Here is a 14,506-nt window from a genome sequence, read left to right on the forward strand (position 1 = left end):
ATGTGTTAAAGTAACATCCACATAAATGCCAGGACCCAACACTGCCTAGCAGAACATCAACCAGAGAATTGCCCATGCTTGGCTTCACAGGAGTGCAACCTGGTGCCATGTCTTCCACAAGGACATACATGCACTTGACATAATACACATGAAATAAAAGAAACATAATTCATTTTCATAATTCATAATTCTCTTCCCCATAAACAGCAAACTGCTATACAGTACGTATTCTGACATCTTTATCAGTGGGATCAGACAGGCTAGCCTTGAATCCCCACATGCATCAGTGAGTCTTAAAGCATTAACCTGTCTTACTTTGACCTGAAAACACCCATAACCAAGTCTCCAGTTTACTACTCTTTTATTCTTCCCTGGCCTACCTTTGACAGGTACTTACCACCACATACTAGTCACAATCCACAAGACTTGCAGTTTTGAAGATGCTCTGATACAATCGTTTCCCCATAATAATTTGTCTCCAAGTTACTCAGATCTTTACACTTGCCCATGTTTCTTGTTTCCAACACCTCAACTTGCTGTCTAATATATCCAACTTCTTGACTGTTGCCACAGTAAAGAGATAATCAAGGTTATTTATTTCACCTGTTTCATTTTTAAGCCTGTCCTTTAATTCTTATCACGTTTGCATTTTTTTACAACGCTTTACACAAATTATTTTTGTCCGTTGGCCAGTGTTGCTGTTGTTGAATAAAAGTTGAAGTTTACCCAACTTCCTGCAGAAAGGGGGGAAAAGGGTGAGAGACATGAGGTGGTGATAGAAATATGCTTTTCAGGCATGTAAAAACATAATCTGTTATATTGCAAGTTAGAGCATATTTTTGCATGAACAGTTTGCTTGAGTGTGCTATTTGTAAGAGTAACAGACAAACAAACAAACAAACAAACAAATACATTACCATCATGTTAAATGATTTTTCTGGGACATTTTGTCATCAACGAAAAAAAACTAACTATGAAAGTATGAATACTTTCAATCACTTATGAATTCAGAGAAAGAGAATGAGAGAGAGAGAGGAAGAGAGAGAGAGAAAGAGGAATAAACTCGGTAGAATCGGTAAGTAGAGCTGCGCGCTGATTGGTCAGAAAGTGGCGGGACGCGCGCGCGGATTGGAGCAGCAGCGCTCGAACGATGTGTTTGGAACTCAGGAGAGGAGCGCAGTGATGAGAGCCGGTATGAAAGAGCAGCGGCGCACCGGGGGAGAGCACTGATAACACAGAGTACACGCGCTCAGCACGGAGGACTGAGCTCCGTTAAATTCACATCACGTCTACGTGCGTGCAAAGAAGCAGCACCCTAACGAGTGAGTACATCTCTGCACGCGTTTACTGCATTCGTAGCGAGGCAGGAATCGTTAACTGTACTATGAGATGTGTGTGTGTGTCTTTGTACATGAATACTTTTATTTAATGAGACTGTATTACAAACTAACAGCAACCCAACGAGACCTCTTCTGACTCCACAGGCAGGTGCATTGTTCCTGTACGAATAAGGTTATTTTTTTGTTTAAGTGGGAAGCAGTAATATAATATATAAAATATAAATAAAAAGTCATTATTCATTTGTGTGCATTTATATGAGCACATAAGAGCATGTCCAGACAGCTGTGTAAAACTCATTAGTTGTTTAAAAAATGTTCAGTTTCCTAAAAAATGTCTAAACATTAAGAATACAAGTATATATGAAAACATATTTTTGTTTGTTTGTTTGTTTGTTTGTTTCTGCTTTCAATCTTTCCATCAATCCTGGACAGCAGTCTCATTGTGTGTTCTTTGTTTATACCAGTGGTGGTGTATGTAAAAAAAAAAACCTAAACTGAACAAACTGATCACCTGATCACCACCTCATAAGAGTGACAGGATCATGTGCTCCCAAAGCTCACCTACACTCACGGGAACTAAAAGCTAGCCTGTTTATTCGAATCCTTCAAAAACGCCAATGCAGCATAAATAAAAAAATTCTATGTTGGCGATGATAGCAAGGCATCAGAACACTCACTGCACCACAGCCTGCCACACAAAGGGCACAGCAAGCAAATAGCCCAAGGCCACCAACCCGGCCTCCAAATTCCTTAGATCCCAATTTAATTGAGCACCCATGGGATGCACTGGACAAAAAAGTCTGATCCACAGACACACAACCAGAGGCCCAGAGGAGCCACAACAGGAAGCCAAAACTTGGCTTATATATATATATATATATATATATATATATATATATATATATACATATGTTCCATTAGGTTTAGATTATTATGTATCTCCACACCAACATTGAAAAGCACTGTAATGGAGAGATGGACTTGTTTATTTGTATTCCATCCATCTATGCATCTGTCTGTCTATCTGTCTAACGTGCGAGCGTGTTTATTTGTTTGGGGGGGTGAGGTGTCTAACTCCAGTGCTTTTGCACTTTCCTGTTAGAGTGATGTTGACTGTTTGCTCACAGAGAGATGGGCGGCGGAGGACACCGGGGCGAGCAACTGGGGTCAGGAGAGACAAGTTCATGCAAACAGTACACCTGGGATGAAGTGCAGAAACACAATCGCAGGGGTGATCAGTGGGTTGTGATCGAAAGAAAAGTGTACAACGTGACTGAGTGGACAAAAAGACATCCTGGAGGACGCAGAGTTCTTGCGCACTATGCTGGAGAGGATGCAACAGTAATTAGCCATCTTTTGAGATAATCATTTACGTTTTAAATTTAAGCTTTAACTTTTTAAACTACAGATGTGGTTCTTATATAATTAATACATAAATTACCATGCATCAGTAATCACACAGCTAAATCCTCAAAGTTTAATAACTACTATTTAGTAAAAAGAATAAATATTGTTGCTCTTGCAGGAAGCATTTATAGCCTTCCATCCGGATCAGCGTTTTGTGCGGAAGTACATGAAGCCGCTGCTTGTGGGAGAGTTGGCGTCCTCAGAGCCCAGTCAAGACCACGGAAAAAACGTATGGCTGCAACTGCACATTACTTTGTTTCTATTACAGACATTATATAGACATGGGCAGCTGATCAAGAGTGTAGCACCTTTCACTCTTAATGCTATCTAATATCGATTTGTTGCAGATCAATTTGTATTTGACAATTCAGGTAGAATGGCACAACAGGCAGTCATATAATGTGAAGTGCCAATAATCATTTCAGTAAAACTGCTCTGGCTCTAGCAGTAAATCATTTACATAGACACTGAAATGATGCATTAACAGGAACATTTAGGGGAGCCCTGAGATCTATGTTAAAGATATAGTAAAATTATTTTTCCAAAGGTGTATCACACTGGATGACTCAATATGACTTACCCACAGATTGGCTGCAGATAATTATGTCTGTAGTATAAAATCTGATGTCTATACAGTAGAATACACGAAGTTAGTTGGGGTTTAGACCAGGATTAACTTCTATATACCAATATAAACTGCAACTGCCAGTCCAGTATAGTGTATTATTGCATTCACACTGAGTTAAAATTTATCAAGTACTTACCTCCTGATTTCTAAGAGAAATAGTTAGATTAATTATGAAGAAGTAGAGAAGTGCTTGTTGTAATGCTTTTTTTCACTGCTAAATAGATAAAGGCTGAGTGACAAACAGGTGTAAATTAGTAAAAAAAAAAAAATGTGGGTGATGGTGTTCTCATATACAGTATACAAAGCAGATCAAATATCGCCTTCTGCTACACTGTCCTATGATACAGCATGAGTGTTGGTTCAAGAACAGTGTTCTGTCTGGCTTGTGTTTCACAAAGTATGCAATGTTGTACCCTCACTGGGTCATGGCTGTTTTATAATCTGGGATTATAAATCTCTGGCTAGTGGGTAGGAAATAACAAATTACTAAGTGGAAAGAAAATTAATAAAAATAACTCACAAATGAATCAGAACTTGAATTTCCACAAAATAGATGATTTTTAACAACAAACAACTGTTTTCACTGTAACATAATTTATTTAAAAAAAAATAGGGAAAAAGAAGCAAAAAAAACATGGGCAACACTAAGTGCCCCCTTATACTGCTTTCACAGGATTTAAATGGGTAAGTTGCAGCCAGGTGATGCTGATCATCAGCACTTTGGGTGGTTGTTAACACAAGGCCAAGAGGGGAAGATATAAGCGATAGTCTTAAGGAAGCAATTGGTAGTGCATATCAATCATTGACAAACAATTTGGAGTTCAACGTTCTATAGTGAAATGATTATTCCCTATAAGTGGAAAGCTTTTAAGTCCATAAAAGCACAATTAGAAGAAGACCAGAAAAGTATGGCCTGTTTGGAGGGGCCTTTTCTGTCTAAAAAGAACATGGAAGCACAACTGCGTTTGCAAAACTAAATCTGAGCAAACTACAAGACCTCAACTGAAATGCTGTGGTGGGACCTTAAGAGAGCTGCGCATAAACGAATGTTGTAAAGAAGAATAGACCAAAACAATGTGAGAGACTGATAGAGAAATTGATTTTTTTGAGTTAATGCTGCTTACGGTAGATTAGCTATTAAATCATGGAGTCCTTAATATTGCCCACGTTATTTGGCTTTGTCATTATTTTTGTTGAATAAATAATGGCACGGTAAAAAAAAAGTTATGTGTTGTTTTATTTGTATAATAACTAAGACCCGCTGTGATCAGATGATTTTTATCATGTTTTAGAGAAATAAAAAATAGAATTAAAAGAGGTGGCATTCATTTTGAACATAACTGTACAGTAAGTCCTTGAAGGCGGACTTGCTGGAGGGTCTCAGAAACAAAGCTGAATCAGTAGGATTTGTTTGCTTGCATTTACCGAGATGCTGTCAGGCCAGCTTGCATTAGAAAATCCTAAATAAGGATTTAATCTAGTTGTTTAATGTTGAAATTGTGGCTTTAAGGAAAATAAACATATAACAGAAATGAATTTTTAACAAAACAGTCTGTTGCTATACAATCTGTTTACCTGAACCTAATGACAGCAGTGATTGTGGTGGTATGAGATCTCCTGGTTCAGGCTCCACCAGCTATTGGCTGTTAGGGTTTAACATGCATGTGACAGTGTCTGAGGTTATTTAGGGTCAAAATAATGTCTTTGTATCTACTGCCACCTGTTGCCTCTTAGAGGCAGTACATTTTGCCCCAGTTTGCCCTAGACAGGGTCCAGTTTCATTCATTTATTCTATTGCAGTTCAAAATAAACCAATAATTCTTCCCATCTTTCAGACAGGTTACAATAAGATATATCACCTCAATAGGACTATATTTAATTACTAAAACACATTTGATTTCTTTGGTCAGTTGGTTTCTTTGATGTAAACAGAGTTCTAAATCCTTTCATTCTGGACCACCGTGGTGGCTTTTTTGCAGAGTAAACGTCATCATCTGGTGACTGTGAACATGGAACCCTGCCAAACCTAGGGGTTTTTCCCTACAGGGCTGAAAGACAGAGCCCAGTTGGCTTTTTCTGACTGTGAAAGTGCAGTTACTATTAAAAACATCCAAAAACAAAACCAAAGATATTTGTAAATGGAAAAAGTTCACATACTCCTTGAGCCCTGGAGGTCTTTAACCCCATTGAAGAACTATTTTACTATTTACTGTACACAGAACCTTATTTACCTTATATAGCCTTATATAGTCTTAGAACAACATACATTATTACTTTGCAATAATATCTAATTATTTAATTACTAGTTAATAACTAATTTAGTATACTATGAATTCTTAAACATGTTAGTAAGAATATATACCTAGGACAGTATGTATAATTTTCCATCCTCAGTTCCTGTTGGTGTGACTCTATCATGTCATTTATTTCAGGTTGCTTTAGTGGAAGATTTCGAGACTTTGCGTAAGCAGTTGGAGGCACAGGGTTTATTCCGCACCAGCCCATTGTTTTTTATCCTATATCTTGGCCACATTCTCCTTTTGGAGGGCCTGTCTTTAGCACTACTTTGGACATTTGGCAATGGCTGGATTATTACAGCGCTAATATCTGTCATACTGGCCACTGCACAGGTAGGATGGCTAAAATTTTTTTTGTTTTTTATATTCATATTTCAATTATTCATATTTTTTATATTGTCCTATTAACTCATAAGAAGGTTAAGGTAGTTAATGAGTAGGGGAGTAATGCAGTATACTATATCTATATAAATGAAAACAAGGAGATTTGGAGATTGGTCAGAACTCTTTTAATGATATCTTAATGTTTCATACATTGGTTAATAAATAGAAAAGAATTGGCATGTGACCAAACCGGGGAGAAAACTAATGTAAAAACGTGGTACTGAGACTATATGTTCATGTGTGCTTTCTCTCCTTTACTATACAGGCTCAGGCTGGATGGCTTCAGCATGACTTTGGCCATCTGTCAGTGTTTAAAAATTCCACCTGGGATCACATTATGCACAAATTCGTCATTGGACACCTGAAGGTACCAGATCAAGTGGCATACAACCATTTATCATACCATATACTGTACGCTGATGCGTCCAACTATGATAACTTTTTGTTTAATATGCTATTGGTCTTGCCAAAAGAACATTAACCCACCTAATCATGGAATGCAAGTCCTCTGAAGACACCCTGTAGTACTTGACATTCACAGGAAAAACCTTTAAGTCCTATAAGTTGCACAGTAGAGCTTCACAGATTAGGCTCCTTTTTCCATTGTAGTTGCATTTAATACTGCACAAGGGTTAGCATGTGCACTCTAACTGGGTCTGTGGCTGTAAAGCTTCTTACACAGCGGGGTGTAGAGCACTGTGTGCTTACAGAATTCCTTCTGTAACCATTAATAAATATTTCCATAACATGACATGACAACTCTTACCGCCCTTTTGTGTTGATGAGCCTCCAACACCATCTCGCAAGTTCCTGGTTTGTCCCTTTCGGACCATTGTCAGTAGGCTCTCACTGCTGAAGACTGGGAGCACCCAGCGAGCCTTGTCGTTTCAGAGATGCCCAGAGCTAGACATCTGGCCATACTATTTGGCCCCTCTTTAAAGTTGCCCATACATCCAACGTAACCAGCCCCTTCAATTACCATCTAACATATTACAGACCTTCCTATGCTCTAAGATAACAACACCACAACCAACAACAGCAGTTTTAATAATTATTATTATTGTTGATGTTGTTGTTATTATTATAATAATTATTATTATAAAAATTATTATTATTAATTACCTAATCTTAGAGTGGTCTAAATGCTTTGACTCATCAGTGTTTATTTAAAAAAGGCCTAAAAAAAGGTATTCATTATGTTTTACTTTCCCTAGCAGTGTTTTCAAAATGTTTGCATGTGTGTGTGTGTGTGTGTGTGTGTGTGTGTGTGTGTGAACACATAGGGAGCTTCTGCAAATTGGTGGAACCATCGGCACTTTCAACACCATGCTAAGCCCAATGTGATCAGTAAGGACCCTGACGTCAACATGATTAACATACTGGTCTTGGGAAACATCCTGCCTGTTGAGGTAAACTAAATAAATTCTGTGTTCTTATCAGGAACAGAGCTATATAGAAATGAATAAGTATTTACAGTTTTTTATGGAATTAACAATGCAAAATAATGTTTGTTTATTTTTTCTTTTGTCTTTACTTATTTTCCATCCTTCTCTGTTCCAGTATGGGGTTAAAAAGGTGAAGAACATGCCCTATAACCATCAGCACAAGTACTTCTTTTTGAGTATGTCATGCATTACTACTTTGGTTGAACCAGTATAAACATGTTCAAAATATGCACATAGTATGCACATGTGCATAGTATGTTTACCATTATAGCCACTCCTACCAACACATTTCTTCTCTCTCTCTCTCTCTGTCTCTCTCACACGTGCTGTAGTTGGCCCTCCCCTGCTCATACCATTGTACTTCAACCTACACATTTTGCAAACTATGTATTTACAACGGGATTGGGTGGTAAGTTGCTTTGGCAATTCCTTTTGCTATGACAAAACACAATAAAGTTACATCCTGATAGAATAGTGACAATTTAATTTATTTCATTTTATTTTTAAGGATTTTGCATGGTATCTGTCCTTCTATTTACGTTACCTCCCGTGCTATGTTCCCTATTATGGAATTCTGGGCTCTTTAGTGCTTCTGACTTTTGTAAGGTAAGACTTAACGATTGGAGACAGCATATTACCATTCTGTATATCAAAATTCTACACATGACAGAAAAAAGATACATTGAACTTTCTGTTATTTGTGTGATCGCCAGGTTTCTAGAGAGTCACTGGTTTGTGTGGGTGACCCAAATGAACCACATTCCCATGGACATTGACCATGACAAAAATGATGACTGGCTCAGCATGCAGGTATATTTTGGCTTCCTTTTTTATGATCACTGTCTCCTAATCAATGGCAGCTACTCCACTCTTTATACCATAATGCTCAAACACTTCAAACTAGAATAGCCCCACACATTTGTGGATCCAGTAAATACAGTGAACTTGAAAGTATGGCATGAAAGCAGGCTGGGGAAGAATGTGGAAATAAGTGCCAGCCACGTTCCCTGTGCAATGTGCAAGTGGTGTTTGTGAATGATTGTGTTCCCACAGACAGATGTGTCTCTTCCAATAGTTATTGCCAATTTATCTGTCCATTTTAAAGGATTGGATGTTCTACTCCCAGAATGTTTACGGGAATAAATGCAATTGGGTCTAAGCCACCTCGACCTGGGTCATTATTCACAGATTTACAGACTTCTTTAAAAAATTTTCCACCGTTCAAATGTGCTGTGCTCAAAAAGTTCTGTAAATGTCAAATCGGTTTTATGCCTTTTACAAGAAACCTACCAGTCACGAGAAATTTCACACCCCTTGAACATACCTTGTAGATATACAGTATATTAATAGCTTTTTTAAATGTTTTTTTCTTTTCCTACAGAGTTAAATTTACATTTATTTTTACATAAGTCTAGAGGTATACAGTTATGCTATAGAAACATTTTACCCCTAGCTGTTTCCGCTCTCATCTGCTAGTGAGCCTTACAGTACATGCTGTGGGCACACCTCCACAGTCACTATTGACCAACACCAACACCAAGTCAAAAAAATAGACATTGTAAAATAGAGTTGCATAGGACTTGGTGTGGTTCTCCGGTGCCGTTTCCAAATTGCCCGTAGTGTGTGATCGTTGACCAGATGTCCTACCAATGTTACTACAGATGGATGGATAGATGGATGCATGGATGAATGGATGGAATGGCATTTGGTGGTATATGATGGTATTTAAATCCATATCAAGTGATCTGTATAGGAATTATATCACTCTTATATCTGTCCCCCCAATAATAACAACATTATTGTTGTTGTTTTTGTTGTTTCTGCTGTATAATTAAGGTACAAAGTGTTTGTGGGGCAGGGGTAGCTCAGTGGTTAAAGCATTGGTCTAGTGATCGGGTTCAAACCCCAGCACTACAAAGTTCCCACTGTTGGACCTTTGAGCTCAGAGCTCAGATGTACTGTATAAAGAGATAAAAAATGTGGCTCTGGATAAGGGTGTCTGCCAAATGCCATAATGTGAATGTTTGTATAATACCAGCTTCTGTCTGCCACAAGAAATGTTTGTTATTCTTTTGCAGAATTTTTAAAATCAGTTTGTATTATGTCTGTCTATATTCTCTCATAACATTTAACATTTAATTACTTCCTGAAATCAACTAGGTTGTCCTAGAGATTACAGCAACTTACAGTATTAGAACCAATATAAAATGTTATATACAGTCAGCCAAATAAATGTATATACTGTACACTTCAACAGTTGTTATCTATGCCCCTTTTTAATCCTCAAATTGAATTATGGTAGCAATGTGTAGTATTTGTGTTTCCTCTAAAGATGTCAGTAGTCGCACCATCGTTGATGCTATCATATAGAAAATATTTTTCATGTTGATATGTGTATACATTTTTTCCCTTTAAATTAAAATAATATAATATTATATATTACAAATACCACATAGTATTTTTACATTGTAGACTTCAGTAAGGAGTTTATAGGATATATTTATATATCTATAACATACTTTATATATAGACAGATATGTTCCTGTCTGCATTTCCTTAAGTAACACATTCTTTATTTAGGCATGTGTAGAATTATGTAGAAATAGTCATTTTGTTATTTAATAATAATGACTTTTTTTATCATTAAAATTGTGCCTTAATGTCTTATTTTTAAGTTGAAAGCTACTTGTAATATTGAGCAGTCGCCATTCAACGATTGGTTCAGTGGTCATCTTAACTTTCAGATTGAACACCAGTAAGTGGCCTAAAAATCTTTTTTGGTCTTTTGTTCATAGGTGCATACAGTACATATTATGGTACATAAATATGAACTCTGTATTTTTTTCCACCCCCACCAGTCTCTTTCCCATGATGCCTCGTCATAACTATAGCCGTGCAGCTCCTCATGTACGAAAACTTTGTGAGAAGTATGGTGTCGTCTATCAGGTCAAAGGCCTGTGGGAATCCTGGTGTGACATTGTCACGTAAGTAACTTACTACTGACGTTTATTTTTATATACACACTGTTTTAATACACCATGTGAAATATTACAAACTTTCTTTTAAAAAAGCTTGTTACTTTGTTTAACACTGAGATTTTATTAATGTCCACTTCAGGTCTTTGAAGAAGTCTGGTGAGCTGTGGCTAGATGCATACCTCCACAAATAATCATCTTTCCTGTTTTTCTTTCACTGCTTGTTCAAAACTATATATACAGTGTAACCACATATTATCATCAATATTGACCTAGGATTTTGATTTAATATTAGGAATATCCATAACAATTCTGTAATTCCCACTTTAATCTTCACATTATATCTTGTCCTATATGCTGGAACTAATGTGGTATTTTGGTACTTTATTTGTTAGTGAATTGGAACCGCAGATCTCTCTTGAATGAAAATATTTTTTCTATTTCCATGCTGTTGGTTACATCCTACACAAATAAAATTAAATTATACTGCTCGACTTTTAAATTCCACAGATGATTAAATTGCTCCTGATATGTTAAATAGTTCTCTAATAATGCTTTTCTTGTATTAAACTGCTTTTTCGACTCATTTACATTTAAAAACAGCTCATTGTAGTAAAATTAGATGTTGTTCTAGTTGTAGATGTTTTCTGTGATTTATGATTTTGACAGCTCTCATTTATTTTATTTTATTTTATTAATATTTTTTCTATATCTTGTTGCGTCCCTTTTTAATCCTTGTTGTTTAATACAGAGATTAAGATGATTAGAACACCAATATTGTTGATATATCCATAAGTGCCATGGGATTTTTTTTGGACTTAAGGTATGCGTTTTGTTTTAACATAATCCTTATAATTCCTGTAATGTTTGCACATTACATTGCTGTCTTAAAGATTCTTAAGGCATGGTGATGAAATTTTCAGGGTTATGATTTGGTACCCAGCCATCTCTCCACTGTAAGAGACCAATTTTCCTCCCTTTGATGCCTTTTAAAAATACTTTTTAATACTTTGGGGCTCCATATATAGAGACACTTTCTACTATTCTTAGAGTACAGCGCTTGATAATCTGGCCCCATACTTACAGATCCTCTGCAGCCTACAGTATGTCTACCTTTATAAATCCTGACACTCCAGCCACATTGTTTGGCATTTGATTCAAGTGCAGCATATGTAAGCCTTTTGCTTTTAAAAGTGTAATCCATTGAATCATTTCAGGACACTATAATGTATAATCTATGAAGTCCATGACAAACACAAGGTCTGGACAGAGGTTTTATTAAAGCAATCTCATCTGGGAAGTAAAACAGTATTGTTCCATTCTGTGAAATACCCAGATATCTAATTCTCTTGTATATATGGGAGGAGACTGGAATGTTTTTGACAAATAAAGAGGGTTAAAGTAGGTGGTATAAAGGTAGCACAGGCAAATATTTTGTTTTGTTTCAATCACAGCTTCTAGACATGTGAGTCATCGTTCAACCATCAGTCGTATGTTTGACCTGATTTGCAACCTACCAAATTGTGGTTAAGCAAAGTTGCAAATATAAAACAGGAAGATGGACTATAAATGTTATGTGGAAACATTATTATTGATGTACCTGTGCCTAATTCATTAAATACATAAAGTATTTTGAACCCCTACAGTATGTACTGTCAGGTGAGAGTCTTGTCTCACTGCATACATGATACATACATGTGGCATCCAACTAAATTGCAATGTATAATATGATGAATGATCTTTTTTAGTGTAGTTTCTAGGGCATTGCATTTGAAACTTTTTAAGATGTATGTTAGATTATGAGCATTGAAAACTGTAACAATTAAGGAATAAAACAAACAAAAAATGGCATCACATCTTTCTCTTGTTGGTTACTTTCCTCTTAATGTCCAATCTTACTAACCATATAGAATTCCAAATACTGATAGATCCACAATGCATTAATACAAGAATCTAGACAATCCACCATGTCAGTATGATTGTACAGGGAGTCTCCAGTCTTAGGAATACAGATGATGAAGTCCTTTATAATGCAGAGATAAACCCAGTGGTCACATCTGTGTCAATGTGAAACCATTCACAGCAGCAGAAGTTAAAGTGAGGAAAGGTCAAAAGAGATAGAGAGTTACTGGATGCATCACATACAGTACAATCAGAGGTCGTAAATAATCTGAATTATTTAAATCAATAAAAAGCCTTTAATTCTTAGTACAGTTGCTGCAATTAAACCCTTTTAATTAACTAATGGTTATAGAAGCCTCAACTGTAAAAGTGTGTCAGGGTCTTGTAATGGCAGATCAGGGAACAAAAGTCCATTTATAGCTCAAAAGAGATAGTGGACAGATTATTAGGCTTGCTCTTTACATATAGTGGTACTGTATAAAAAGGTATACATGATGACCAAAGTGCAAGAGGGGACTCCAGTAGGTCTAGCAACAACAAGATATCTAAAGGTAAAAGTCATAAAGTAACGCAGACATAAGCCATTTTTTACACAGCTCGTTTAAGGCAAAACTTTTTTGCCCTTATTTTGCGTCACCGTTTTGTGTAAGGCATGAAGTCATTGTTGTTGTGCCTTTAAGCTGGCAGCACAGGTAGTCACAGAAGTGACTAACTAACCAAACAAAAAAGAAATAAATTGAGTTTATTAGTCAGTAATGGCATCAGTGTAAACACAACTGTCTGGTCTGTCAGCTATTGTATGTGTCATGTCTCTTCTGAATACTGACATGGTTTTTAAAAGCACACACTGTCGTGGCTTCCACTTAGGTGTGAATTACCAAAGACAAGCAATTGCTAAATAAATAAGAGGAATACATGGTAGATCATAACTGACCAAAAAATAAATACATTGAAAAGCCTCATAAAACATTACTAATGACCTTTAAGTATAAAAAGCCAATGTAGTGAGGTCTTTTAATTAAGCTAAGCACTGTTATGACGGAGATGTTGGCAATTCTGTGAAAAATAATGCCATGTAATTTGTGCTATAAGATATGCACTGTAGAAGTTCCACATTGTAGATTGGTACAGGTCTGGCTTCATGAATAAAAATCTGTAGTCCAAATAGGGACCGTTCAGACCAGTGATGATTACCATTGTATTTATTCCCATACTTTTAAAAGTAGTAGGACCTCCCATCAACATTCACACTTATATTATTGGCAATGTGAGAATGCCAATTAGCCTAATCTCTTAGGCACCTGTTACTGAGACTCATTAGGAAAAAAAAAAAACTTCAATTTGCTAGGAAACATAATGATTGGACTTTTGGAACAATGGAAAAAGGTCATGTCGTCTCACGAGTTCAGCATGACCCAATTCCAGAGCGATGGGGGCATCAGGGTAAAAAGTAAAGTGCATGAAGTGAGACACCTATCATACATAGTGCCCTGAAGGTCACATAGGTTTATCACATAGATAAAGTAGGTTACTTGCTCCGCTATAACTGATAACATGGCAATCGATCAATGTGTGTGAAGCCTGTGCAAATGTAAAAAGTCCACACAGATGGGGAAAAATGGCTTCCTTATGACAAAACAAAATGTGGTGTATATTTTTTCAATAATGATATTGTATTCGTAAAATTTTGTTTCATTTTCAGTATGAAAGAAGGTACATGTAACACATATCATTTTGCACATAAAACATGGTTTTGTTTTTCATTTTTATATAAAAAATGGGACAACAAATTAAAATGGGATTTTCATTTCAATGGAAAGGAAGAATTATATATATATATATATATATATATATATATATATATATATATATATATGCATACATATACTGTTAAATTGGATATTTAATACTGTACCACAAAGTTTATACAGACTTTAATGCTTGGTGGGTTTTCTGTACTGTTATCAGTAAGATACAGAAAAAAGCAAACTAGTCATCAATCAAAAGAAAAGATCTAGGCCTATATTTGCTAATCCTTTATTTAAAGAAATTGTCAATCACGTAAAACGACTTAGAACAAAAGATAACACAAAAACACCTAAAACTTTAAATGATTAATGATGTTTGT

General features: G+C 36.2%; 1 protein-coding gene across 1 annotated transcript; it reads left to right on the forward strand.

Moving 5' to 3' along the window:
- Positions 1-1,164: 1,164 nt before the first annotated feature.
- LOC128507589 (fatty acid desaturase 2) lies at positions 1,165-12,330 on the forward strand. Its single transcript, XM_053478621.1, has 13 exons — positions 1,165-1,322; positions 2,468-2,681; positions 2,866-2,976; positions 5,808-6,005; positions 6,322-6,423; positions 7,340-7,465; positions 7,617-7,677; positions 7,834-7,910; positions 8,010-8,107; positions 8,215-8,311; positions 10,177-10,256; positions 10,360-10,485; positions 10,619-12,330. The coding sequence occupies exons 2-13, from the start codon at positions 2,472-2,474 to the stop codon at positions 10,668-10,670; spliced, it is 1,338 nt and encodes a 445-aa protein (XP_053334596.1). The 5' UTR covers positions 1,165-1,322; positions 2,468-2,471; the 3' UTR covers positions 10,671-12,330.
- The last annotated feature ends 2,176 nt before the right edge of the window (positions 12,331-14,506 follow it).

This window comes from Clarias gariepinus, chromosome 2 (genome assembly GCF_024256425.1).
Source record: "Clarias gariepinus isolate MV-2021 ecotype Netherlands chromosome 2, CGAR_prim_01v2, whole genome shotgun sequence".
NCBI lineage: Eukaryota > Metazoa > Chordata > Actinopteri > Siluriformes > Clariidae > Clarias > Clarias gariepinus.

Excerpts from the sequence above, each read along its gene's own strand:
- LOC128507589 (XM_053478621.1), top strand. The coding sequence starts at position 2,472 with ATGGGCGGCGGAGGACACCGGGGCGAGCAACTGGGGTCAGGAGAGACA. Across the intron at positions 7,911-8,009 it reads ATTTACAACGGGATTGGGTG|GATTTTGCATGGTATCTGTC; the intron begins GTAAGTTGCTTT and ends TTTATTTTTAAG. Across the intron at positions 8,312-10,176 it reads ATGACTGGCTCAGCATGCAG|TTGAAAGCTACTTGTAATAT; the intron begins GTATATTTTGGC and ends CTTATTTTTAAG.